At 40.8% G+C, this 27,818-nt stretch overlaps 1 protein-coding gene across 1 annotated transcript; it reads right to left on the bottom strand.

Annotated features, from left to right (window-relative positions):
* ING2 (PHD finger protein-like protein) lies at positions 1 to 27,809 on the bottom strand. The gene is made up of 7 exons (XM_089136493.1): positions 27,500 to 27,809; positions 27,337 to 27,408; positions 26,931 to 27,118; positions 9,502 to 9,565; positions 977 to 1,233; positions 822 to 860; positions 1 to 447 (listed from the first exon to the last, which is right to left on the bottom strand). Exons 1-7 carry the CDS (start codon positions 27,543 to 27,545, stop codon positions 325 to 327), a joined length of 789 nt encoding a protein of 262 aa, XP_088992619.1. The 5' UTR covers positions 27,546 to 27,809; the 3' UTR covers positions 1 to 324.
* Between the last annotated feature and the right edge of the window lie 9 nt (positions 27,810 to 27,818).

The following is a 27,818-nucleotide window of genomic DNA, read 5'->3' as shown; positions in this document are numbered from 1 at the left end:
ATTTTGAACCATTCACAAGTTCATTTGTAAGTCGGCTGAAGTCCTGAAAAAAATGAGAACTGAAAGTGGGGTTGGTTATGTTTGCCCGGTAGAGTTCACTTTTATGCTTTCGCACAGCATCAAGGAATTATAAAATCTCTCACCAAGAACTTCATTGAAGCATAAGTAAGGGCAATTATTAATTAAATAAGGGGAAAAAATATTTTCTATAATCTTTTGATGGAAGAATACCAAGTACAGAAATAATGGCCGAAAAGCAACAGTCAAATACATCAAATGGAGATGCTTCTCCTGCATCAAACAAGAACGACAGCACAAAGCATCTCACAGCCCCTTCGAAGTCAAAGGAAATAGTGGTTCACACATTGGGCAATACCATTTCCCTTGGAATCTTGTCTCTGGTGTGAGCCCAACACATGAGTAGTGGAACCATTCACCTCCTTGACACTGTCAAAGAAAGATTTTTATCTTTGGGGGGTGAATAATATAATTCATTACCAAAGAGAGGAAAATTCTCAAAAAGGTTGAACAACATATTTAAAATTGGAAGGAATAAACTATTGCATGATTTATTTCAAACATTGTGGAATGGGAGGTTGCCTAGATTAAAAAAGAAAACACATCAAAGATCATTAATTTTTAAAAGTAAAAACATTTTTATTTCCTATACAGTCGTATAGCCAGTTAATATCATATGACATGTATAGCCAGTTAATATCATATGACATGCACAGGTTATTGTATAAATTGTCTATTAACTAAAGGGAAAATTTTGTTTAACATCACAAATAACTATATTTTTATACGGGGAAGGCACTTACATTTTCATTGTCACATGCAATCATGTCTCCAAAAGAAACCTGGAAAGCCATGTCAAATAAAGCACCAATATCCAAATGTTAGAAATGTCAAAAAGTAATTATACACACACACACATGTATGTATCCATGAGTCAAAGTCATCATTGCATTACAACCTGATGACAGACGCAATAGGTTGGTTCATTTGGATCAATGGGTTGATCAACATCAACTGGAGCAGGAACATTTTTCTTGTGACTGCGTGGAGGGGGCATCAGCTCAAAATCCTTATCACGCTCCCGCTCCCAATCACGGTCCCTAAAATCAAGCCTATTTGATTTTGGTGTCCCAAAGAAGGATTTTCGTCTCTCATCTTTTGGGACTATAGGCAATGGAGGAAGGATAGCAGGTTCATCCAGCGATATTTTACCCTCTGAGGAGAAAAAATAATCATTGAAGTTTTAGTAAGAAAAAAATTAGAAAAGAAACAAAATGCAGAAGTTACCTTTAAAGCCTAGAAGGAAAACCACTACACATACTACAAATAGTTGAAAGTATTCTTTTGTGCACAAGCTCAAAACAAAAAAAATGTAACTATAAGCAAAAGTGAGAAAACAATTTTATGTTGAAATATTATCACAACTGCCTGCAGATAAGTTTTCAAAAAAGTTGAACAGAGAGAATCAAGAGATTTCTCCATATTGCTGCCCTAGAAAATCAATGGATGTGAAACATACTGCATCCCCCCAAAAATTACGAAATAGCATGAAATTTCAACTACAGGTCGCAAAATGTTACAGCATAGTATTTGACCTACTAAAAACTCTTTCTGAGGTTGTAAGGATGGTGGATCAATCACATCATTCTGTCAAGAAACAAGTTGGATTTTGTCACAGAAACACAAGATCAGAAGTTTGATTTAACATTCTATGGAAATAAAATAGAACTATTAAGAATACAAGTTAGATTTTGTCGCAGAAACATAAGATCAGAAGTTTGATTTAACATTCTAAGGAATTAAAATAAAACTATTAAGAATACCACTGAATGTATCCATGGGAGAGGGGAGAATTAAGTCATTTCTTTATCTTGGCCAACCATATTAACAGTATTCAAAAGGATGCCAATTTAAATACTCAAACAAAAGAAAATGGGGGAAAAATATGTTAGCGAGAGCTTTCTACTAATTATGTATTGTGGAGAATGGTTTCATTAAAAAGTTAAAATGAAGGTTGACCACGTCATCCGGTAGCCTGACTGGCCAGTCATGACCTCTTCCATTCCTTCCCACCCCCTCCCCTCAGGTCCTGCATTTTGTCCCTCTGTCCTTTAATGGAACATCCCTTATGCCCTCTGCCCCAAAGCTCCCCTTCCATTGGCAGCCAAGAATTGGAAATCCTGTCTCATCAGTTTCTTCCTTGGTCCCAGACTCCCAGGCCATCTTTTGACATTGTTCTGTACTATCTCAAGGAACAGTGGAAAGCCAATGGAGCCCTTCAAACTCAGCTCCTCAATAATGGTGTTTGTGTCTCTAAATTTTCAGACGAAACAGTAAAGGCTCAAGCTAAAACGATTTACATCCGTCCATGGGAACCTCACCTGCAATGCCGGAAAGTGAATTTGAAAAGAATTTCCCTGAGGATCTATCCCCCAGGACTACCCTTTGGATTCTGGAATCAAGATAGTCTCAGCTCGATTGGTTCAGTCATTGGAACTCCTCTTAGAATGGATGCCTGCACTGGTAGAATGGACAGATTGACTTTTGCAAGGATATGTATCGAAGTCTCTGTTGACTCCTCTCCTCCTCCATAGATCATCCCAAAGAGGAAGGCTGTCTTGGGTTCAACCAGCCAATGCACTTTGATTGCCTCCCTCCCCCCTCTCTTTTTGTCTGCTGCCTGTGCAAGATCTCTGGGCACTCTACATTCAACTGTGCTAATAAACTCACCAATCCCTTGCTCCCATCATCCCTGTCCCCCATGCAACTCCCAACCAAACCAGAGCACCTCTATTACTCCCTCTCTTCCTGAGCCTTCATCAATCCCTAATCAAAGCACCTCTTCTCACCCCAAGCTACCCCCAAAATCCCCTGGCTATGCGCTTTACCCAACACCCCTAGTCATGGACACAAACCTCAATGTCATTGCCATTGCCATTGTCGCCACTGGTAGCTAGGCTCTGGTTCCTCCTTGGGCAATCTGCCAATCCCAACTTCCTCCCACTCCTATGGTCCCCCGCCTACCCCATTTATGCTCGATGCCATGCTAGAACCCAACCCCCTCTACCCTTTCTCATTAGTCTGCCTGCAATGTAGCCCCCCCCCCCTCTGCCCAGTCAACAGCTAGAAGATATCCCCACTACGGATCACTCCCTTGACATTGGTTTCATGCTACACGACATGCCTGAATCTCTTGATGTCGTCGCTTGTCAATGCACGATGCACTTTTTCTCTGCAAACCCTACAATTGAAGCTATCGTCAAGTATGACTCCTCTACTCACCTCGAAGCCTCTCAACTTGAGGCTTCCAATTTGTCGCCTTCTCCAATTGGCATCCCTAAGGTGCTACACACTCTGCTTGCTGATTCGCTCCCTGGAAATCTAGATTTTGCGACTTATGGCATGTGGAAGTCTTGTCCGATTCGAGCTTAAGTGACACCTTCTTTCTTAAATTTTATTGCTCCTTAAGTTTCCCCTACGCTAGCCCCTTTTGAGGTCCAATCGAGCCTATCACTTGTGGATCTAGAGTCGGAGAGGTCATGGTCTCACCTGCATTCATCGCAAATGAAGCCCACATCCTTTGACTCGTTGACATAACTCTTTCAAGAGTCCTACAATCACGCTAGTGCTACCTTCGACGCTCCTCTTGTCTACATTTCACCCCAACAAGGTATCAATCTTCTTCTTCCTATAGATCACTTCCTCGAGCCTCTAAATCCCCTCCTCCCTTGCTCCCTAACCTGCCTTTCCCCCTAGAATGGACATTTATTCGTCATCTAACCTAATCCCCATAGTTTGAGTTGGTTTCCCCCTACTGACCATCTCAACCGATCCTGACTCGTGTTTAGATCCCCTCCTAATGCGAACCTAGTGTGATGTACCAGAGTTGCGCCCCTTATAATTGGGTCCCAAAACTAGACCCAAAAATGCCCATCTTAAAGCTGGCTGAATACCCCAGGGCTATTTTGGTCATTTCTCGACCCTTTTAAGGCTCAATAGGGATCTAGTTGGAATCCCCTCAATCCAAGGGTCATGGATCTATTTTTTTCTTTGGATAATTATTTTGTGAGTTGTGGTACAGTCCTAGTCTACTCAAGAGTTCTAGTTAAAGTCTAATTTAAAAAGATTCCTTATGGATAATCACCTTTAATTTTGCAGTATTGTTAGGAGATTCCTTTTGATTGGTATTGAGTTGTAAAGGGAATTTTAATCCCAAGCGGATTCCCTAGTTAGAGTCCAAGTTTGTTAACTAGGGTCCAAGTTGAGTCCAATTAAGTTTTAGGTTGTAAGGCTATAAATATCCCTATTATTATGAATAAAGTTAAGTTGGAGTTACCCAAAAAAGTGGATCCTGCTCTAATAGCTCCGAAATAGAGGCTTGGGCAGTGGGGGAGGAAACCCTTGTGGCCTAGGCTAAAGAGTAATTCTTAGAGAACTTCAGCAAGCATCTTCTTCATCATCAAGACATCAACGCATTCAACGATAGCAGCAGCCACCTTCTTCCCTATCAAGTAAGCACACATCCCCAGCCCCTTCCATCCCTAATTCCCCTCCCCCAAACCTGTGATGCCCCTAGGACTTTCCCCCTTCTCTGTCCCTATTCTCTTCTTTTCTTTAGCCTGTGGCAGCCAAGAAACAACTGCGGAATTCCTGCTATTCACTTTCTTCATGAATCTGAACTGAAAGATCAAGAAAGAGAGAGCACAATTTTCAAGAAAGGAGAACAGAATTCTACGAAAAGACCCCCATCTCCCCCCCCCCCTTCCCTTCTTTCATGCAACGGCAGCCAACCCCCCTTTCCCCTCTTTCTTGTGATACCACCCCAACCCCTTTTCTGTTTCTTTTTATTTTCTGGTTCTTGCGGCAAGGTTGAAACAGCAGAAACTAAGAAAAAAAGAAGAAAAAGAAAAGAGAAAAAAAGAAAAGAAGAAGAAAGGATCAAGGATCTTGAAGAATTCCAAGATCCAATTAACTTCCAATCCCTTTCCAACTTAACCGTGGGTCTTCCTTACCCTTTTCCCATCCCCATTCTATCTGAACTTGGGTCCTCTATTAAAATTCTCAAGATATTCCCCAACTGGAGGGCCCTCTCCAACTACCTCCCGCCTCAAATCTCTCTTTTGCAGCACCACATCCCAATCTCCCCCCCCCCCCACATTGCATCCTCTGCTCCTTTGACCTTGAAAACTCCTCCACTTCTTTGCCAACCCTTTCTCCAAACCTATCTAGTGCCTTACTCTGGCTTTTATCTGGCATTGATGTAGGCGAGCACAGCTTGGACCTCAAATCTCATTGAGTCTCATCCTCATTTCACGGTTCCTCCATTGCCGATATGGTTGGGAAGCTGGTGTTCAATCTTGTATTTCTTATAGTTGGCTTTGAGAGGAAAACCACAGATGGACTTCCAAATTTCATGACCAAATTTGGGAAGCCATCTGTGAAGATGGCTGCTCTAAGCTTTTTGTTCTCCCTTAAATGCCTCTTGTAGACACCCCAAGGAACAAGCATATTGTGGTTACCTAGGGTTTTGACATGTAGCTGCTCACTCAAAGCTGATGTAATTTCCTGCCGACACCCCCCCTTTGTACATTCCTCCCACTTTTGTTCTCCTCTTTGAATAATATATTATTTCATAAAAAAGGGGGATGTAATGTTATGTTGTGACCCAAATTCTTGTACCTAACTTCGAAGATGAACCTGCACTAAGAGATTTTGGCGGGTGACCCAAATGACCCATTTTTGGATATCTGTGATGGAAGCGGAAGGCTTGGTACAACCCTGCTTGATGGATCGACCCGTTTACCCAATTGGAGTCTATATACATGTACCTAATGTTCGCCCACGAGGTCATTGAGAGATTTGGGATTTATGCTTTAGGGTTTTGGGGGAGAGTTCTTGTAACACCGTTCTAGCGATTGGTTGTGAGATCTCCATTCTACTATTCTTTTAAATGGTGGAAAGTGCTTCTTCTTTGCACATGGATGTTGCACACCGTTTGGTGTGTGAACCATATTAAATCTCTCTGTGTTTCGTTTTTCCATCTCTTTTTCAATTCGTAATTTCTTGGTGTTCGTTTTAACAAACTGATATCGGAGCTCTTGGTTGTTTTCAATACGTACATCCATGGTTCTACATCAATGAAATACAATATTGAAAAATTTGACAGGAACATCAGTTTCATTTTCATTTTATGACAAGTTCAAATGTTGGTTGTTCTTACTCAACAAGGAGTGAAGAAGCCATATTTGGAAAGACGAAGAAACCTGCAGCTACGTTTGAAGATGATTGGAATGATATGGATGATCGAGCCATCACCGCAATTTAGTAATGCCTATTGAATGAAGCTTTGCAAGAAGTTCTCTCGAAGAAGACAACGGCAGAATTATGGTCAGCGTTGGAAAGTTTGTATCTCATTAAATCCCTAACTAACAAGTTGAGGTTAAAGCAGCTACTCAACCTAACATATACTTTGCGTATGGGTGAAGGTACTTCTCTCAAATCTCATACTGCTAATTTTAGCTCTATTGTCACTGATCCGTAAACGATAGATGTTAAAATTGAGGATGAAAATTTAGCCGTAAACGATAGATGTTAAAATTGAGGATGAAAATTTAGGCCTAGTATTGTTATTTCACTGCCTCCGTCATACAAGCACTTTAGGGACACCGTGATCTATGGCAGAGAGACCATCTTAGTTGTGAACGTCAAAATGAATCTTCTGAGTAAACATAAAATTGACGATGAATTGACAATAACAAAATCTAAGGGTGTTGGTTTGACGGTTAACAATAGAACTACTGACAGGAATTCAGACAGCGACAAGAAGAAATCTGATTTTGACCTATAATTAATGCAAGAAAAAGAGGCATATCAAATTAGAGTGCTACAAGCTTCAGAACAAGCAGAAAGCAAGTGGTGGTGCCAACCAACAAAAGAAAGAAAACTCTGCAGAAGCTAATGTGGTTGAAGATGGGACTGATCCTAAGATGTTGGTGTCTAATGACAAAATCAGATCACAAGATGAATGGATCCTTAATTCCGCGTGTTCCTACCATATGTGCCTCAACAGCAAGTGGTTCTCTACTTATAAACTTTTTTGAAGTGGAGTTCTGTTTATGGGAAATAATTCTCCTTATAGTACCATTAAGAAGGGAAATGTCAAAATCAGGATGCCTAATGGTATTATCAGTTTTCTAATTGATGGCTAGCATGTTCCTGAGTTAAAGAGAAATCTCATCAGTTTAGGCACCTTCAATACAAATGGGTGTAGATACACAGCTGAAGGTGAAGTCATGAAGGTCAGTATAGGTGCTCTCTTATTGATGAAAGGAAAGAAGGTAGTGGTTTCTAGGTCTTGTAGGGTACTATAGTCACTAGATCTATTGCAGCAACTTCATCAGTTTCTGATTCAGATACTACAAAATTATGGCACATGAGACTAGGGCATATGAGTGAAAGATGAATGGTTGCATTGAGCAAAAGCAGTTTACTATATGGTTAAGAGTATAGGAAAGGTAGAGTTTTCTGAGCATTGTGCGAATATTACAAGGAGAATAAAATGAAATATCCTAATAAGACAAATCTACCCTCAATAATAAAGTACCTACTACTACCACTTTACAACAACAACTAATTTAATTTAAGTAAATCAACACATAGTGGGTAGGGCCAGGTCGAGTTGGCCCAAGAGCTAAACCCAAACCCTACCTCACGGCCTAACCTCATCAGGGCTAGTTGTTTTGTAACCCAAACTCCAAACCCGCCGTTCGGGTTGGAAAGTCAGGCCAAGGTCAAGGCAAGTTTGGGCTAGTTCGGGCCAATAGGGTTTTATTGACATCCCTACAGCATAGTCCATATTAGCATAGTTGTCATAGCATCTGGATGATTCCAAGTGTTCAAGAAAAAGAGAGGGAAAACTAAGGCAACACCTAGGTGACATGGCAATTGACGCAATGCCTAGGCAATCGAGGAGACATTACACCGCATTGCCTAGAAAACCAAGGCAACATTACACATCTAGGTGCCAGCAAATTGCCTAGGCATCTCTTACAACTATTCATATCAACAGATAGTTTCACAGTATTGCATTGTCGGGACTACTGTACCTGGCTGACAATGTAATACATTATTCATCGTACATTGTATTTTTTACTTTGGGTCTTTAAACTATTTCTTTGATTTATTTGTTTTCGTTGGTGTTTACGTCACGTAGTACTAAAAGAATGTACAAAGTAGGCAAAATTACATAAACTTCAGAACAAGATTCAATATTTACCACCAACCAAAGGTGCAAATTTAAAACACCTATTTGTATGCTTTCTTCTTCTTCTTTTTCCTTTTTCTTTCATTTTTCTTTGGGTGCAATATGAAGATTCAGATAGGTTTATGCCTAAGAAAAGCTTCCACTAAATTAGCCTGCTAAAGCCATTTGCCCGCCAAAACTTCAAAACAGAAGTTGTAAATTAAAAAATTAAAACAAATTTCACTAAAATTTTGGTTGTCCCAACCATGGAACTATATTTCGGTAGAATTCGCTGGTTCGCCCATGGGTGAACCAGGCGAATTGTCAAATTTCGCCAAAAATTGACAAAAATCTCGCCATGTTTCGAAGTGATATAAATCATATAATTAATGGGAAAGTGGCAGGAAGCACGTGGAGTGTACTATGTAAGTTGAGTTTTTAATTTAAATAATAAAAAATATAAAACAGAATAGGCAAGCACGTGAAGACGTGAAGTGTAAGTTATATTTTCATTTAAGTAATAGAAAAAGTAAAGAAAAAAACCCAAACGAAATATCTCCACCGCCATTCTTCTTCTCTCTGGTCGCGTTACCGGTCTCTGAGCTCTCCGTTCCTCTTGGCTCTGATCGCATATCCGGTTTTCCATTTGGCTTCAGGGAAGTTGATGTCGTCGTCAAATTCATTTGGTCAGCCATTTGAGCTTAATCGATTTCGTATCATACTCTTCTTCAAGCTTCTAGTACAGATTCAAAGCATTTTTTTGGATTTTTTTTCTTACATTCCGCCGCTGTGAGATTTCATTGTGGTTTTCTGTAGTTTTGCCTTCTGCGGGTGTATATCTCTTCTTCACCGACGGAAGCTTGACTGATTTGCATAAGTTTGTTAATTTTGAGTTTTGCTGTTACCCTTTCAACTTTCAAATTCGTCGACTTCTGCGAAGTTTTACGAATTTTCGCGAGTTCGCCGGCAAATCGACCATTTTCCGGCGACTTTTGAAAATATCGATTTCGGTGGGTTTTTTATTTCACTAGTCTTTGAAACTAGCCGTCGAAATTACGTTCCATGGTCCCAACTGCCTAAAACACGAAACGAGACCAGGTTTAACTTTGTCCCCATTAGAGAAGAAAATTCCATGATTCATGGACTGTTAAATGGTTCGAAACCCAAAATTGATGTTAGTAGGATAACATGTTATATAAAAAATAAAAGCAAAAACAAAAAAGGGTAAATTTGGATCATACCTTGCTTTAGATCTTCTGCAAAGTTGTTGAGATCTTCATCAAGTCTTTTCACATGGCTATCTAGCTGCAAGGGTTTGCAAAAATTGATAGGTTTATAGCTAAATTCTCATAATCATATCAGGACACGTAAACTCTCTAACCATGGTTTGGAACTTCTAAACATACAAACCATTTTCTGAGGGCTTGGATAAAAGTTCATCACGTTTAACAACACTTACTTAGGGACAATTTCAGGGACACCCCAAGATAATCGGCAAAATGCATAGACATCCCAAATCTATGCCAAATTGGCAATGATCCCCCAAAATGTCTCTTAAAAATTTTGCAAAATAGTACCACTTTGTTAGAAAATTCCACTAAGTCATGGCTAGATAATTTCATAATTCCAATATTGCCCTTAATCTCTTTTGACTTTACAATGCTGCCTCTAGTAGAATAGAATCCTAAATTTCATCTTCTTTCTTCCTCCATGAGTTCCTCCTTCCGTCGTTTGTCATTTTATATTATGCGATAAGATAAGATACATATTAATACAACTAAGGTTTATTGGTCATTTCCTCTTAGCTAATTAATAGTTTTAAACAAAAAGGGGGTGACTGCCAATTTGGCATAGCTTGGGGTGTCTATGCTTTTTGCCGAGTATCTTGGGGTGTCTATGAAATTTTCCCTTTTATTTAAGAATATTCCCATCATAACAATGAACTCAGAAGCATTTTCCACTGACCTCGGCAAGGAGGTCATATAGTTGCAAGCATAATATCAATCATTTGCATAGTTGTCAAGGTAATAGGTGATCCAAAGTTCAAGGTCCTTTTTAAGCCCTTAGGTGATGCTTAAGTGGTGCCCAGGCGGTCTAAATCATGTTCCAGTATTATTTTCAAAACATATTAGTAATATATTTTATATTATAAGAAATCAAAAGTCATCAAAAATCAAGGTTACGTCCCATCAAGTTGTCTAAAATCAATATTTAGCCACAACAAGTCATCAAATTTCAACATAGAAATAATGTACAAGAGGAATGCGAAGCAAGCTAGTGGAAATTCGAGTGTGAAACAGTCAAAATATGCATTCGTATATATGTTCTTGGACTTGGTCATTTTTCAGGTTTCCATAGCCTTACATAATTTGTTTGGTTTGTATTGATCCTAGAAATGTGATCTTAAGTAATACAAGTGCTTGCTTAAGTCTAGCTCATATTAAAGGAGTTATGTTATGGTCAACTTTCCAAACAAAATATTTTTTAAGATATCAAAACAAATGAATAATTTACTGCATTTTATCATAAATTAATATAGCAAATTGTGCCGGACCAGCGAAGGTCTGTGATAGCAATGTCCTCAATGTATTTATTGGAAGCATCAACAGTAAAAGAGTCAAGGGAATTCCCACCCAACTTTTCATGGCTGAACCTAACGACAATGAAGTCACCTCCAATACCCCAAGCCTGGGAATCAACAAAAGAAGAGAGAGAGATGAAAGGTCCTCCCAGAGGGGAAGGTGGGTGGGTGGGCGGGCGGGCGGACGGTTATGAGCTAGGAGGGGTTGGGGGTGGAGGGAAGGGAAGAAAGGAGGTGAAGAATTGAGGGAAGGAGATGGAAAGGGAGATGTGGATTTAGGCAGTCCCACACAATCCAAATGCAACCACTAGGATAGTGATCGTAGTTGGTAAGGAGCGACACAGAGAGGGCAATAGCAGAAGCAATGGATGGACATTATCCTGTTAGAAATGGGCTTCAAGGAGAGAGAGAAGATGGCTTTAGAAGAGCTGAGGCTCTCCTTGACATCAGATTGTTTAGCTAGGGAGTTGAGCCCCCTCACATTCCATCACAAGATGTTGTTAGGCATAAAGGGGGTGGGGAGGGCATTGCCTTGTGCAACTAGGGCATCAACTAGGGAAAGGCTGAGTATCCCTCCCCAGGGCTGGGGGTTCCACAAGCCGAGTCTCACTCTGCTGGTCTAAGAGTGGAGGGGTTTCAAATAAATGTGGATCGATCAAAGACTTCGACCCAAGGGGGGGAAGAGGTGGGAGGGGAGAAGGGAGGTATAAAAGAGAAAGATCTGGGGAGGGGGGTTATGATGCAAGGGCGTTAAGAAAGGGCCCAATCCAAGGAGTTGGACAAGTAGGCACAAGCGTGGGAGGGGTTGGGGGTGAGAGGGGGTGGGGTTAAGGGTGATTGGGGCATGAGAGAGGGGAGCATTGGGATGGTTTGGTAAGAGGGAGGGTTGAACGATGAGAGGTTAAGAGGTTAGGGTAAAACTGGTTCAGTTTCAGGCCACAAGGGGGAGGAGTTTACGCGCAACAGGGGATTGATGGGTGAAGGTCGGTTCTGTCCACATGGAGGGGGTGACAGTAAGAGTAGTAGAAGTATTAACTCCGATAATGACAACATAGGCTACAATAAAGAGAGGATTGAGGCACTCGTTCCGAAAGCTGAAGGCCGAGTGTTTCTAACAACCATGTTGTTGACAAGAGCGTCACCTCCTTCCACGACTGGGGTCTCTGGAGCTATGGGGTTGTAATGGCGGTGCAACATATCTACACGACTACACCAATGGCAGAAGAGCCTTATTCTGATAACGACATCACTAGAGGACCTTCAACCATGGAATAAATTTCGACCAAAAAGGTTAAAATTTCGGTCGATATTCTTGCATTTTTGAAAAACGAGAAGAAATGCTAAATATCTCATCGAAGTTGTATGTTTTGACCGAAAATGCTACATATTATGAAATTTCGGTTGATACGACTAGTCGGGCATCAATTAGGATCAGCATTGCATGTAATAGGGAAACCAGTAGTCCCAAATAAATAGGCCAACAAAACAGAAGGGGGGGTTACAGTAAAGGGCAGAAAGCAAAGAGGGAGCAGCGAGGGAAACAGCAAAGAAAGTTTATTGGCAGAATAGTGCTGCAAGGGGGAGGGAAGCCTGGAGAAGGAAAAGAAAAAGAAAGAGGGGCAAGAGAAACCTGCCAGAGAGAAAAGGAGATTGGGGAAGGGGCTGTCACACACAAAAGAGAGGGGATGAAGGAGAGGAAAATAATTGGCTGAAAAGAAAGGGGGGAAAATACTACTGACAGAAAAGGTTCTGCCATGAGGAAGTGTAGAACAGGACAGACGACAAGAAGAAAGGAGGGAAGGAAAAAAATTATACAAGAAGAGAGAAGCATTCCAGCAAAAAAAGAAAATTGTACAATTAGGAAGAGGAAAGGAAGGGGGTTTTTGTGGTACAGAATGAGAGTGAAAGGAGGGGAGAAAGCTTACCAAGATGGAGGGAAGAGGAGGCTGCCGCTGGAGAGAGGAGAAGATTCTTGCACCGCCTTTTTTTTCCTCTTTTGTTATTCAATGCCTCCTTCACGATACCCCACTTGTGTTAAATAATAAAGAAAGAAAACCTAGGGACTAAAATACCCTTAATGAACTAATAAGATGTCTCAAATTACCCCTACAACTTAAATAAGAGGGTTCAAGCACCTGGTCCATGGTTCACAACTCATGGAAACATTAAGTGTAACAAAATGATCCTAAGGGTCCTGGTGAACCTCCACAAGTGTATCCACTGGACGCCCTCAAAATTCCTCGCCAAACCAAATCATCAAGTTTAGAGGTGGTCCACGCCTCTAGTAGTGGTGGACAATGGGGGGACATGTGATTCCCCATCACACTCTCTTCCCCTTATTGCTTTTGCCAGAAAGCTCCACAACACCAAGCTTGCTCTTAAAGTCCAGAACTCCTCCTCCTCTGGGAACATTTCCTCCCTTGTCTCCTTTTGCCACTCTAATCCCTCCCAGGTCCAACCCTTCATCTAATTGAACCCTCTAGACCGTCGACTCACTAATGAAGAGAGATCCCTCTCAACTAAGTTGACTGCCATTGGCTCTCAACAAGAGAGTTACATCCGCTAGAAATCTAGAATTTAAGTGGCTTGAACTCAAACACTCCCTTCTTCCAATGTTCTCTCAAAGCTCACCACAACTTCAACTCTATCCTTTCCATCCTCTCAACCAATGGTGCTTGGATCTCCATGGCTTTCCTTCCTCCCCCCCCCCCCCCCCCCCCCCCCCCCCCCCCCCCCCCCCCCCCCCCCCCCCCCCCCCCCCCCCCCCCCCCCCCCCCCCCCCCCCCCCCCCCCCCCCCCCCCCCCCCCCCCCCCCCCCCCCCCCCCCCCCCCCCCCCCCCCCCTCTTTTTTTTTTTTTCCCCCCTCCTCCCCCTCCCCTTTTTTTTTTTTTTTTTTTTTTTTTTTTTTTTTCCTCCTCCTCCCTCCTCCTATTTTTTTTTTTTCCCCCCCCCCCCCTTGGGGCGCCCCCCCCCCCCCCCCCCAATCTAGCCAAACCTTTTTCATGGTTCACCTTATATGATAGCTTGCTGGCTTCCCCGCAAACCCCTCCTTGCCCGTGTGTGTTCGTTCTCTCCCCTTCCCTCCTCCCGTCTGTCTTCCCCCTCTGTCTGTCCATCTCTTTTTGCTCTTCTGTCTCTCTTGCTTGTTTGTGTTTGGTTTGTAGCTTGCATTCGAGACTAGTGGGGGTCCGGTTGGTGACTTTACTTTGGTTCTGGGTCTAATGGATGGGTTTGTGGTAGATTTAAAATATTGGTGGTTTGTGGGTGTGATTTTCTTCGCTTGTTGGGATTCTTTTTTTGCATATGCCCTCAGTGGCTGATGTCTGCTGATTTTGGGAATATGGTGGATTTCGTTTCGGATTATCTGGGTGTTTTGGCTTTGGATCGAGGTTAGTGTTCTGGGGTTTGGTTTTGGGGGATGTGGGGGATTTCAATTTTGATTTTGCTCTGCTTTTGATCTATCTATTATAAATACTTACTTCAGAATAGCATTTATTACTTTCGTGGCGCTGGCCTAATTTCTTCCTAACTGGGACTGATGTTGTTGTGCGGTTGCGGTGATCCGGGGCTTCGCCCATGACTTGTGGTCTTGGATATGTGCTTAGTCCCGCACATAGGTCCGGTAAACTATCCCGTAGTGGTGGAATTTGGAGAGTACTCTAAATCCTTCGTTATGGTGTCCAGGTGGGATTTTGGGGTACCTGCATGTGGAATGAGATGGCTATGTGTATTAAGAGTGGCTGATGTTCTAGGTATCGGGATCCATTCTTATGAGCTGGTGGTGGGTGTGGGTTCGCTGCCATTAGGTGCTAGTTTTAGCATGGCGCTGGATGTTGGGATCTTCAAGGTATAGGTTGTGATGGCTGATTGCGGGGCGGGGTATGGTTTCATGTTGGGCCGGGGGGATCTTTTATGATAGCTGATGGGGTAGGGAGTGAGTCTTCCATGTTGATGTATTTGGAGTGGTGTATTGTTTGTGGGAGGATATTGTGGGCCTATTTCTCTAGTTTACTAAATGGCATTCTTCAGCACTTATGTTTCGGCGATTACACTTTTCACCAGCCTGGTGTCCGAACTTATATTCGTAGAATTTCGATATCCAAGTAAAGGCTTTAAGGAGGATGAACTCGCAAGACACAGGTCCTGATGAAATCCCAATTGAAGTATGGAAGAGCTTAGGAACCCATGGACTAGTTTGGTTGACTAAGTTGTTTAATAAGATTATGAGCACGGGGAAAATGCCGGATGATTGGAGGAGAAGTGTTGTGGTTCTAATTTACAAAAATAAAGGAGATATTCAAAGTTGTAATAACTATAGAGGCATTAAATTGATGAGCCATACGATGAAATTATAGGAGAGAATAATTGAAACCGTTGAGACACTTAACTATAGTTACGGAGAACCAATTTGGGTTTATGCCGGGAAGATCTACAACGGAGGCTATTTACTTAATTAGGAGACTTATGGAAAGGTATAGAGAATGTAGGAAAGACCTTCATATGGTATTTATTGACCTAGAAAAAGCTTATGATAGAGTCCCTAGAGCGTTAATTTGGCAAGTACTAGAGAAAAGAAGTGTTGCAAGTAAATATGTAGATATAGTTAAGGATATGTATGATGGTTCGGTGACTAGTGTTAGAACAGTGGGGGGACAAAGTAATGAATTCCGATAACAGTTGGGCTACATCAAGGGTCAACTTTAAGCCCATATCTATTTGCACCGTAATGGATGAATTAACCAAAGACATTCAAGATGAGGCCCCCGGTGTATGCTTTTTGCGGATGATATTGTGTTGATTGATGAGACCCAAGTGGGGATTAATACCAAATTAGAATCATGGAGAGTAGCTTTGGAATCAAAAGGCTTTAAACTTAGTAGATTGAAGACAGAATATCTAGTTTGTAACTTTAGTCATGATCGGGCAGATGATGAAGTGGTGATACTTGACGATAAAGAGATTCCTCAGAGTGATTGTTTTAGGTACCTAAGTTCAATCATAAGTAAAAGAGGTGATTTAGAAGATGAGGTTTCCCAAATAATTAAAATAGGGTGGATGAAGTGGAGAGGTGCATCTGGGGTCTTATGTGATCGGCGTATTCCATTAAAGCTTAAAGGAAAATTTTATAGGACCGTTGTCCGACCAGCTATGATGTCGGTGCGAGTGTTGGGCTGTTAAAAGAATCATATAGATAAACTCGATGTAGCGAGAAATGAGGATGCTAAGATGGATGAGTGGCAAAACTAGGATGGATAAGATAAGAAACGATCATATTAGAGTTGGTCCGGAGTTGCTCCTATAAGTGATAAGCTTAGAGAAAGTCGTTTGAGGTGGCACGGCCACGTTCAACGGAGACCTATAAATGCTCCTGTTCGGAGAAGTGATATAATCCATATTGAAGGAACTAGAAGAGCTAGGGGTAGACCTAAGATAACCTTAGGAGAAGTGGTGAGAAAGGATATGTATAGCTTAGGCCTTGTATCTAGCATGGCCTTGAACAGCACCGATTGGAGGGCAAGAATCCATGTAGCCGACCCCATTTAGTTGGGAAAAGGCTTATTGTTTTTTTTTTTTTTTTTTTTTTTTCTCCTTTTGTGGGGTGTGTTTTTTTTTTTGTTTTTTTTTTTTATTTGGGTTGGGCTAAAAGATGAAGTATGTCAGTTGGATTCTAATCTAAGGGATGGAATCTCATAGTAATTTGATTCCTTTTCTTAAGTATTGATAAGAGTCCAGCTTGAATTGTAATTGGATCTCATCATTTAAGGAGATCCCAGTTTGAGTTATTTTCAGGCTATAAATAGCCTTTTTATAAGTTATTTTTGGGAGATTTGTTGAATTAAGAACTTGTTTGAGAAATTGCTGGAGTGTGGCAGGGTTCCTAGGGTCCCCCCTACGGTTGTCTTTGTGATAGATCTCAAAACTTTGTTTCAGCATTCAAGCATTTTACAATCAAGTTCTGAAGCCTCAAACATCAAGTCCAGCAGCATTCTTCAAGATCCCAGCAATCCCAAGTAAGTCACAGCCCCTACCCCGACCTCCCACTACCCCACAAAAGCCCTCCCCCACCTCCCCTGCCGGCACACTCATCCCAGCCCCTTCCCCTTCTTCTGACCTAGACCACCACTCCCAACCCATCACAACTCCCTATAGTCCCTTCCCCTTCAATCCCCTGCAACTCACAGCCCATTCCTCAAACCCTAGATACCCTCCCCCTTCTTCCCTACGGCACCAAATCCTAACCCCTTTAGGATTCAATGATTCCCAGCCCCTAAAACCACCCTTTTACCCTAATTAGAATTGCATAAGCCTACAGAACCCAGTCCTAACACTAGTTTCCCCAAAGCGGCCCTAAATTCTGGTTTTCAGAATTTCTGCACTTCATCTTCTTCAAGTGGAATTTGCAGAATTTTAAGAAGTTCCAGGAAAACCCTAAACCCTCTTACATCAACCTTTGTTCTCTGAAACAGTTCCTAAACTGCAGAATGGTAACAACCTTAGTTCTAAACTGCAGGACAGCAACCATTCCCCAAACCCTAACCCCAGCCGAAACAGCCCAAACCCTAAATGTGAGTTTGAGACTTAATTTCAAATCTGAGCTTCATTATACAAGAATTCAGATCTGAAATTCTTCTCCAGCAGGCTTGGATTGTTGAAAGAACCCTAAAACAATCCCTCTAACCCTTGCTGGAAATTCCTGGCAGGCGGCAGCCACATTCTAGGGAAATTACAACTTTACCTCTAACCCTAGATCCGTGGTTTCATCCCCCCTCTCCCCTATAATCTCATCAATAAGTTTGTCCCTTCCTTGTCAAATCCCTCCATGCCATCCCTTCCAATGAAGAAATCATTTTTGGCATCAACTTCCACAAGCCCAATCGCACTCCTAGGCCCAATGGCTTCAATATAGGATTCTTTCGAGCCTCTTAGAGTTCTCTTAAGGGTGAGCTCATCAATACGGTCCGTAGCTCCTTCTTCAACCCACCTAGATCTCCTCCATTAATTAAACCTTTTACTCATTTTCATTCCAAAGAAGCCCGGGGCCTCCTCCCTCACCAACTTCTGCCCCCATCTCCCTTTGCAACATTCTCTACAAATTCATTTCCAAAATCCTTGCCCATCGCACATGTCAAGTCATCCCTCCCTTGTCAGTAAAAACCAATTTGCTTTCATTGCAAGTAGGAGCGTTGCTAACAACATCCTCCTTTGTGCTGAGATCGTTTGAGGGTTGATCATTCCACCCACTCCCTTGTTGTCCTCTTGAAAATTGCTCTCCCGAAAGCGTTTGACTCTCTCCGTTAAAATTTTATCCTTGATGTCCTTTCCCTGTTGGGTTTCTCTCCTCCCTTTGTTCACTAGGTTGAAGCCTATATCTCTTCCCCTCACTTCTCCGTCATCACTAATGTCTCTCCTGCTGAGTTCTTCCCCTCCTGTGTCAATATTTGCCAAGGTTACCCCATGTCTCCCTTCTTGTTCTCCCTTACCCTAAAAGTGTTTTCCAAGATTATCTAATCCAGAAATTACCAGCACCTTATCTCCACATTTCCCAAGTGGAAAACCCTCAAACGCACCTACCTTGCCTTTGTTGATGATCTTATGATTCTCCAAAGCCTCCCACACCTCCATTTCCTTCATCTTGTCCTCCCTCTCCCTCTTTGAATCCCTCTCTAGTCTCCGAGTGAATTTAAAAATCCTTCCTCTTCCTATCTGGTGTCTATAACGCTACAAAAACCTCTCTTCTACACCTAACAGGCTTTTCCCTCGATACTCTTCCAGTCTCTTACCCTAGTCTTCCCCTTATTCTTGGTAGGCTCACTAACCACCACTGCTCTCCCATGCTTGATCAAATTAGGGGGAAAATATCAACTCTGGAAGGACTCCCCTCTTTCTGGCAAAACCATCTTGATAAAATGTCTCTTGGAATCCTCCTACCTTTACCATGTGGATCTTCTCCATCCCTAAAGCCACTAAATGAAAGTTCTATTTTTCACTTTCCTCTAGAAAGGACGGAGTCCTCCTACTTCCTCCATCCCCTTTTGTGGTCCTCCTTTTGCCTCCTCAAATTCACGAGAGACCTTGGCTTTTGGAGAATTTGTGACTAAGTTGTGCTAGCCTATTAAAATTCTTTGAAATTCTTTTTTTTAGACGGAAAAATTCATCTATAATTTATTTCTGAAATTCACCTTGAAGATCTTTACCAAGCATGAATCCATTTGGGTTAAATGGGTTTGCTCTCATTTGCTGAGATCGGATACCATCTGGACTGTCTCCACCCCCCTCAAACCCATCTTGAGCGCGGAGGAAGCTTTTCCTTTTGAGACCCTTCGCCCTTCCCGCCATCTCCACCCAGCTCGCTCCTCTACCTTCTTTTAACTTGACCCCTACCACCCTGCAGGCATTCTCTATAACCTCCTAGGCCCTCATTAGGTCTATGATGTTTGTATTCCAAAACTCACCAACCTTTTGGATTTTATTTTTAACAATTCCTTATTCTCTCCCTCCCCCCCCCCAACCCTCAGGGAGTCTCACGCTAGTTAAGTCTAACATCCCCCCTACACCCCATCCCTTGTGACGCAATTTGGTGGCCTTCCCCTTCTGGAGCCTTCTTAACCTCCTCTACTCAAGGCCCGTACCCCGTCCCTTCCAGTTTCATGGTTCCCCTTGGTTTGGTTCAAAGGCCACATCTTCCGCCATGCCCTCACTGCTCGAAAAGCCGTCAACCTTCACCTCCCCACCAATCCCTCTTCATCCACTAACACTTGACCATTAACCCCAACTCTATCCTTTGTTGGAATGGCAAAAAGATGTTAACCGTTAGTTTTTCTCCAAACCCTTCTTCCATTCACTATGGGGGAATAGCATTGTCTCCCTAGTCCTACTTCAAAGTTCAAACACACCTTACGGTTCTCTAGGGATTAGCCTTGGTTCTTGAGATACTTTTTAGGTTCTACTATTTGTGACTTGGTTAGCAAATTAGTGATTTGCGCCTTGATCTCCCACTTATGGTGCAAGCAAAATCTCAAGAGATGGACTTCCAAATCTAGGCCTCTTGACTTGATTTGGAAAAGCATCTGTTTTGATGTTTTCAGTAGGCTTCAGACTCTCCCCCCACCCCTCAATTTAGATTCCCCAACAAACAAGCGTATTGTTTTTACTGGAATTTAGGTTCATCCCTACAGCCAACTAGCCAGTTGTAGTCCCCCCCCCCACCTCTTTTTTCCCTCTTGTACATTCCTCTTTTCTCTCTCCTTTTGGGGTACTGGTAATGAATTATATATTTCATCCAAAAAAAATATAGCAAAGTATGTAAACACCCCCTGGAGTTGCAAACTATTAAGTCTACTACTTAAATTTTATTATTACAAACATCCCCTAATGTAAAGCTAAGATCATGGATGATTTAGCCCAAAATAACCTAGGAACAGAGCAATAACAAAAAGACAAAAAAATAATCAGCTTAGGCTCTGAAATAACCCAGTTCCCAGAAAAACAATCAGCCTGAGTATAAGTGGAACTCATGTGTTAGCAAGCAACTGCTGTAAGTTTCGATAAATCCAATGGTTGGAGTGACAGCTATGCTTCAATCACCAAAACAGAAACTTCATTCAGAATAGAAACTTTTGGGCTGTCGCATGAACTGACCAATAGATGGCTCTAAAACTTTGGTTGAATTTTTTTTCCTGTGATAATGGTTGAATGTAGTTCTTGCTAATACTTGCTCTCCAAGTAGCATAGAACATAGAAACTACTAGCTGTAATTTTGAGAAAAAAATAAGGAGAAGAACGAAAGAGAGAAGAAGACGACAAAGATGATTTTGCTGTGGAGGATCTAATGAAAATCATGAGCCTCCTCTTGACAGAACTCTAATTTATAAGCTGTTTACAATAGGACTCCCCATAGGAATCAACATAGAAGTTTAAGTAGGAATAGAAGTCCAAACCTAATTCATTCTAGAACTCTCAGATTTGCTTCTTTTCCCATCGTGAGTTAGCGTCTGCTGCTAACTCACGATGGTGCTGTTTTCTTCCATTTTTCCCTTTCTAACACACCCCTTCAAACTGGTGCATATATATTACTCATGTCCAACTTGTTACAAATATAGTCAACCCTTGCACTCCCTAAAGCTTTAGTGAACAAATCTGCAAGTTGCTCTCCAGTATGCACGTGGCTAGGGAATATTATGCCTTGTTGTAGTTTTTCACGAACAAAGTGACAATCAACTTCAATATGCTGGGATGTTCATGAAAGGCTGGATTGGATGCAATATGAAAAGCAGCTTGGTTGTCGCACCAAAACTTCATAGGTCAGATATCAACAAATCCTAACTCCTGGAGTAATTGTTTTATCCATACCATCTCACATGTGACATGTGCCATGGAATGATAGTCAGATTCTGCACTTAACCTTGCTATCACAGTCTATTTCTTACTCTTCCACAACACAAGCTTTCCTCCAAAAAATGTACAATAGCTTGTAGTCGATCTTCTATCAATAGGAGATCCAACGCAATCAGCATCAGAGAATCTTTCAACATTCCTACAACCATGAATACTGTAAAAAAGTCCACGTCCCGGTGCATTCTAAAGATACCTCATAATTCAAATAACTGCATCCCAATGTGTTGGTCGTGGGGTAGACAAAAACCGACTCCCAACACTTACAAGAAAAGCAATGTCAGGTCAAGTCACATTCAGATAATTCAGCTTTCCTATAGTCTTATGTACTTCTCTGGATCGTCAAGAATGGTTCCATCTTCCAGCATTAACTTTAAATTGGTTTCCATAGGAGTGTTCAGGGGTTTTGATCCCAACATTATTGTTTCAAAGAGTATATTGAACATTCTTCCGCTAAGACAAGAAGATGCCCTTTGTTTATTAGGCGACCCCAACTCCTAGAAAATATTTTAGCTTACCCAAGTCTTTGGTCTGAAATTCCTCTTGTAAATAGGTTTTTAACCTATCAATTCCTAAAGTGTCATCTCTTATAATGACAATGTCATCAACATAGACCACAAGAAAGATTCTACCTACATCAGAGTGTCTAAAGAACACAAAGTGATCACTCTCAGATCACGTCATCCCAAATTCTATCACAACAGAAAGTGAATCGTCCAAACTATGATCGAGGTGATTGCTTGAGACCATACAATGATTTGCAAAGGCAACAAACCATACCCTTCTCCCCCGAGCAACAAAGCCAAGTGGTTGCTCCATATATACTTCCTCGTGAAACTATCCACGAAAGAATGCATTTTTCACATCCAACTGAAACAGTGACATCTGGTAGGTAGCAACAAGAGCGATCAAAATGCAAATGGATGTAAGCTTGGCAATAGACGAAACAGTGTGTACATAATCTACTCTATAAACTTTAGCATACCCTGTTGCCACGAGACGAGCATTCAGGCGAGCTAAAGAACCATTAGGATTACTTTCACAGTGAATATCCATCAACAACCAATAATAATATTTTCAGAGGGTAGAGGCACAAGATCCCAAGTCTAATTGTCTTCCAAGGCCTATAATTCGTTTTTCATAGCATTAGCCCACCCAAGATCCAACAAGGCTTAAAAATATTCTTAGGAATAGGATAAGTCTCAATAGTAAATAGAGCAGTAGAAAAACTAGGGGATAAAACAGAATAAGAAATAAAGTTAGAGATGTGATCTTGAACACAACTACGAGTACCTTTCCGTAGGGCAATGGGAATATCATGGTCAAATGTGGTAGGAACGTCCTCAAGATCAGCAAACAAAGCCAGTGCAAAGGGATGAGTAGTTGATCTTGGACAGCAAACATACAATTTGGTGATGGCCAGCAGAGGTGGAGGCATAGAACAAAATTCGGTCGAAACTTGGGAAATTTTCTCATTTTGGGAATCTCGAAATGAAAAACTAGGGGACTGGGAAAAAAAATCCCAAGTTTCGATTGAAACCGTCAAAATTTCATCAAATCCTTGAAACCTATCAAAACCTGGTTCATGAGAAAAACAATTCCCAAATTTCATGGAAAATATGGGTAATTTCGTGGAAACTTGGGAAATTTCGTGGAAACCTGAGAAATTTCGTGAAAACCTGGGAAATTTCGTGGAAACCTGTGACTTTTTCCTGCAAGTTTCGTAGCTTTCCCAAATTTACAATTTTTTTGTTTTTTTCATGTTTCCCCAAATACCACCACAAATATCCCCTCCATCAGGACTTCCCTATCCAAATTGCGTATTCCCTCAGACTAATTATCTTAGGCATGTTGATGACCAGACTTATAAAGTTATAGTTGTCGATTACCTTGACAACCATAAGCATAAAATGTCATGGGATGTCTATGTTCGTTGGTTGGAGGAGAGAATGTTACAAGCATAGTACTACTCAGCTCACAGGATGGATCCACTAAGGCACTCCTCTTGGCACTGAGTTGTACTTTCCTTTTATTGTCAGTTACTTTGTATTTGATGCTTTAAAATTAGAAATTATATATTGAATGTTATGTACTTAAGAAGTTAAGTTTAGAGTGTACTTCTCGAACAACTCTACATTGATGTTATGTACATTGAATGACATACCTACATTGACTTTTTTAGCAAAATACAGCCAATGTGTTCTTTATACTCTAATTAGCTTAAATGCAGAGTCCCACCCTAAAATACTCCCTAAAATCAGTCGAAACTTCATATCGGAACTTGCACAAAAAAGTCATAAGTTTCCTCAAAATCTCCCAGTTTCCCACTTAGGTTTCCCATTTTCACTTGGTCGAAACTTGAGTTTCCCTCGAATTTTTTTCTATGGGTGGAGGTAAAGGAACTATGCCTTGTGGGAAAACACTTTGAATAACAAAGATAGAGAGATCATCATTTAGGTCAGTTTAGCTAACAAATTTAGTAGAAAAAGGAGTAAACTCAAAAAAGGACACATCTGCAATGACAAAATGTTTCTATAAGTTGAAAGATCAACAACGACATTCCTTTTGGCCTTTTGGGTCCAAGAATACCTGACAAACATACACTTAAGAGCACGAGGATCAAGTTTAGAAATTCTAGGGCGATGACCACGAATAAAACATTCTCAGGCAATGATCACGAATGAAACAGACACTACCAAATACATAAGGAGGCAAAGCAAATAACGGGGATGAAGGAAATAACAGAGAATTAAGGAATACTACCTTGTAACACATACGAGGGCCCTGTTAATAAGATAGCAGGTAGTCAAAACAGCATTAGCCCATAAGGATTTAGGAACCATCATCTCAAATAAGAGAGAACGGGTGACCTCCAATGAGTATCTACTTTTTCTTTTTGCAGCCCTATTTTGTTGAGGAGTATCAACACAAGAAGATTAGTGAAGGATTCCATTAGAAGCCATGAATTCACACAAGGGATCAGAGAAATATTCTTTAACATTATCACTACAAAAAGTGCAACTAAAAACACCAAATTGAGCATGAATTTCAGTAACAAATTTGCAAATATGTTAAATAATTCCAAACAATTTTTTATCAAATAAAGCCAAGTGACTCTTGAAAAGCCATCCACAAATGTAAGAAAGTATTTGTAACCTAAAACAGAAGTAACATGACAAGCTCTGCACACATCATAATGAACCATTGAGAAAGGTTGGTCTAATCTTTTATTTATTGAGGTGGAAAACTCACACGATGAAGCTTTCCAAACTGACAAGATTCACAATCTAAAGTAGAAAGGGAATGAAGACATTTATCTAATAATTTTAAGCTTTCCAAGGAGGGGTGCCCCCAATCGGCAGTGTATTTGGTGGGGAATGTAGATGTTAAAACAAGAAGTAGTGGTTGTTTCCTCATACAAACACAACCCCCCCCCCAACACACGGCCTCTACTAAACGTCTTCTTCATCGTAAGATCCTAAAATAAACAATAGAAAGGAAAGAAGGTCATAAAACAATTATTAGTGGAAGTAAATTTATGAATAGATAATAGATAACAAGTTAAAAGGCAAATTAGGTAATTGATGGAGTGAGTTGAGAAGTACCCACTCCTTTAACATTGGTAAGGAACGATCAGCAAGTCTAACCAAAGAGGATGATGGAACAACCAAGGAAAATAAACTTGTAAGCCCAATCATCTAATCAGTAGCTCCTAAGTCAAAGATCTAGGGTGAGATGTGGTCGAAAGGCAAGCGGTAGCATTACCTGTCTGAACAAGGGTGGCCGTAGTGGGTTGTGGTTGAGTGGCCTGAAACTAAATGGAACGAATATAATCTTCCTCAGTCATTTTTACAATCTTACCCTTAGGTTGAACTTTAATGGTTGTAAAGGCATGTTCAGAAGTGGTGGCTGCAGTAGCAATGTGCGGGGGCTTCCAATGAAGTTTCTAACAAAATCGTTGAATGTCCTGGACAACCACAATGATGACAAGTCTGAAGTTGTCCTATACTATCAAAAGAATTGTGTGAACCTGAATTTCTTCTGCATTATTCCCTCGATTTTGCCCTGTACTCTGTCCGCCAGCAATTTGTCCACCAAAAGTGCCGCAAGAAACAGTTGCCAAGGCTGAACTTTCAGCAGTGTTATTTGGACTCTCCCTTGCAACATGAAGAACTCTCGAAAATGTATCATCTAAAGTGGGGACATGATCATTATCAGGAATTTGTGCTCTTAACTACCTCATACTCCTTTCCAAGACCTCCCAAGAAACTCATGACAGCTAGTTTTTCTCTTTGATTTTGCATGGCTTTTACATTATAGGAGATAGGTAAGATAGAGTTTAGTTCTTCATACATTTTTTTAAAAATTTGCAAAATACTAAGTAATATCTCTACCCTTCCTAACTACTCAATAAAAGTCTTGCGATAATTCATGGTTCCTAGGCAAATTACTCAGTCAAGAATACAACACCTTAAAATGCTCCTATAAGTCCTTCACAATTTGCAAGTGAGTAACCAGATCAACAAAATTGTCTGCCAAAGAGTCAAACATTTGCCCAAGTATGTGTGCATCAGTAATCGCCCAATTATCATCATCTTTAGGTAAAGTTTTAATCAAGTGATCTATTTGTCCTCGTCCGGTGAGAACAATTTTAACTATAGCCCTCCACTGGTGGAAGTTTGATACATCCTCCAACTTCTCCTCAGTCAACCAATGAGAGGAAAAATAAATAATTTAAGTCATGGTATTTTTATTGTTACCCTTACTTTATGAGGTTTCTCCCATATCTAAACAAATGTATCACACAAAATAGACTTGAACCACAAATTACCCACAAACAAGGATTAAAATAATTTCTTTTTACCAATAAATAAAATTAGGAATACTCCTTAATCAGAGTTAAGACTTAGAATCAATCCCAAAAATATGAAGAATCTAATTCATTTAGACTGCCAATAAGAAGAGGACGTATGCGGTGTTGAGGTGAAGGTTGACTTATAGGGGCAATAATGTAATTTAGATGGTGAGGGTATTTTTGTCTTAAAACATTTCAAATTTGAAAAGTTAACAGTCAAAATGTAACATTGGGTAACTTGTAATTTCTAAAAAAGGCCAGTGTGGGCAACATGTAATTTTTGTCACTTAAATGGGCAGTCAAGAGTTTTGGCCCAACTTAAGTGGGCAACATGAAAAAAATTCTTAAAAATTTGAAGCGGTAGTGGACTAAAGAGTTTGCAACTCCAAGGGAGTGTACACATAATTTTCTCTAAGATTTATGAAAGTCTTAATCTTGAGAAAAGAAAAACATAAAACTAAACATATAAATTTGATCATTTTACCTACGGGAAAAGACCACTTTTTGTTCTTGAAGTAGGGGGTTGACAACTACAATCAACCTAGACACCTAAGTCATGCGAGTGTAGCTAAAATCACTTGTGACTTTCAATCTTTCTTTTCTTTTTTGGGTGGTGGGAAGGTTTAACCGTTTAAGTAAGGCACCATATGCAATCATCGACCACCAGTCAGTGTTTGATTAAGTAATCAGGCACTTCATGCCATTGATGCAGTAGTCAAATACCCTATCATCAGACAAAAGAGTGTTTGTTTCCAATAAAACTCAACAACTGATGTTCCACAAGCACCACATGGTATCATTAGAAGAATGAAAATGCAGAAGCCAAAAGGAAAGGAACTTACGAGATCATAAGCTTGCTTTGCTAACAGGACCTTTTCGGTGCAGAGGCTCAAGGCACTCTCCTGGTTTGCCTCGATTTCCTTCTGCATCTTCTCAAACGTTTCGTCTTCATCGTGGTTCCCCCTTTTTGAGCTTTGAGAATGCAGTCCCAAGCAGTATTCTGTTTGTTCTCTTGTCTGATTTATCATGGCTTCAGACCCGAGAGAGATTAGTCGAAGGCGGAAAAAAATACCTTTAGATAAAAGGGACGAAATTTTGAAAAAGAACCAGGCCTATTAGAGAAATCGAAAAAACCAAGAAAGCATAGCGAATAAAGCATTTGCTCCCGGAAATATATGAACTGCGAAAGAACAACAAACTGGGCATTGCAGAAGAAAAATCGAAAGGTAATATCAGAACAAATCTTACCCAATGACCTTTCATCAAGTTCTCTCATGGTGTTCAGAAGCCTCTGCAGCTCTGCTGGTAATGTGCTCGAATCTTAAAAAATTAAGAAAATCAAATAAATAAATTGTAATAGGTCAAATGAATAATTCCACGTGAATAAGGATTACAACACACATAATCTTACACTCTAAATAATCGTCAACATACGCTCCAGTTCTGGCAACCGCCATTCTCTGTCTTCAAATTCAAATTAGGGTTCCTTCAGTTTTTTCGTTCAGGCGATCGACGTCTAAGGTTTCTACCAAAAAAAAAAGATCGACGTCTAAGGTGGAAGGAGTAATCAGTAATGGGTGCGTTTTTCTAGTTTTGTTTTTCAAGTAAGAAGTAAGGGTTGCGTTTGAACAGCATAGATGTGTCGTTAAAAAAAAGAGTCCAAGAACCCAACTGAATGCCTAAATACCGAATTAAAGCACCCTCTTGAATATCAAGCAAAGGTGTTGTTG

This window comes from Hakea prostrata, chromosome 10 (assembly GCF_041222555.1).
Source record: "Hakea prostrata isolate BN-2017 chromosome 10, UWA_Hpros_2, whole genome shotgun sequence".
Taxonomy (NCBI): domain Eukaryota; kingdom Viridiplantae; phylum Streptophyta; class Magnoliopsida; order Proteales; family Proteaceae; genus Hakea; species Hakea prostrata.
This window is presented reverse-complemented; position numbering and strand designations above follow the sequence as displayed.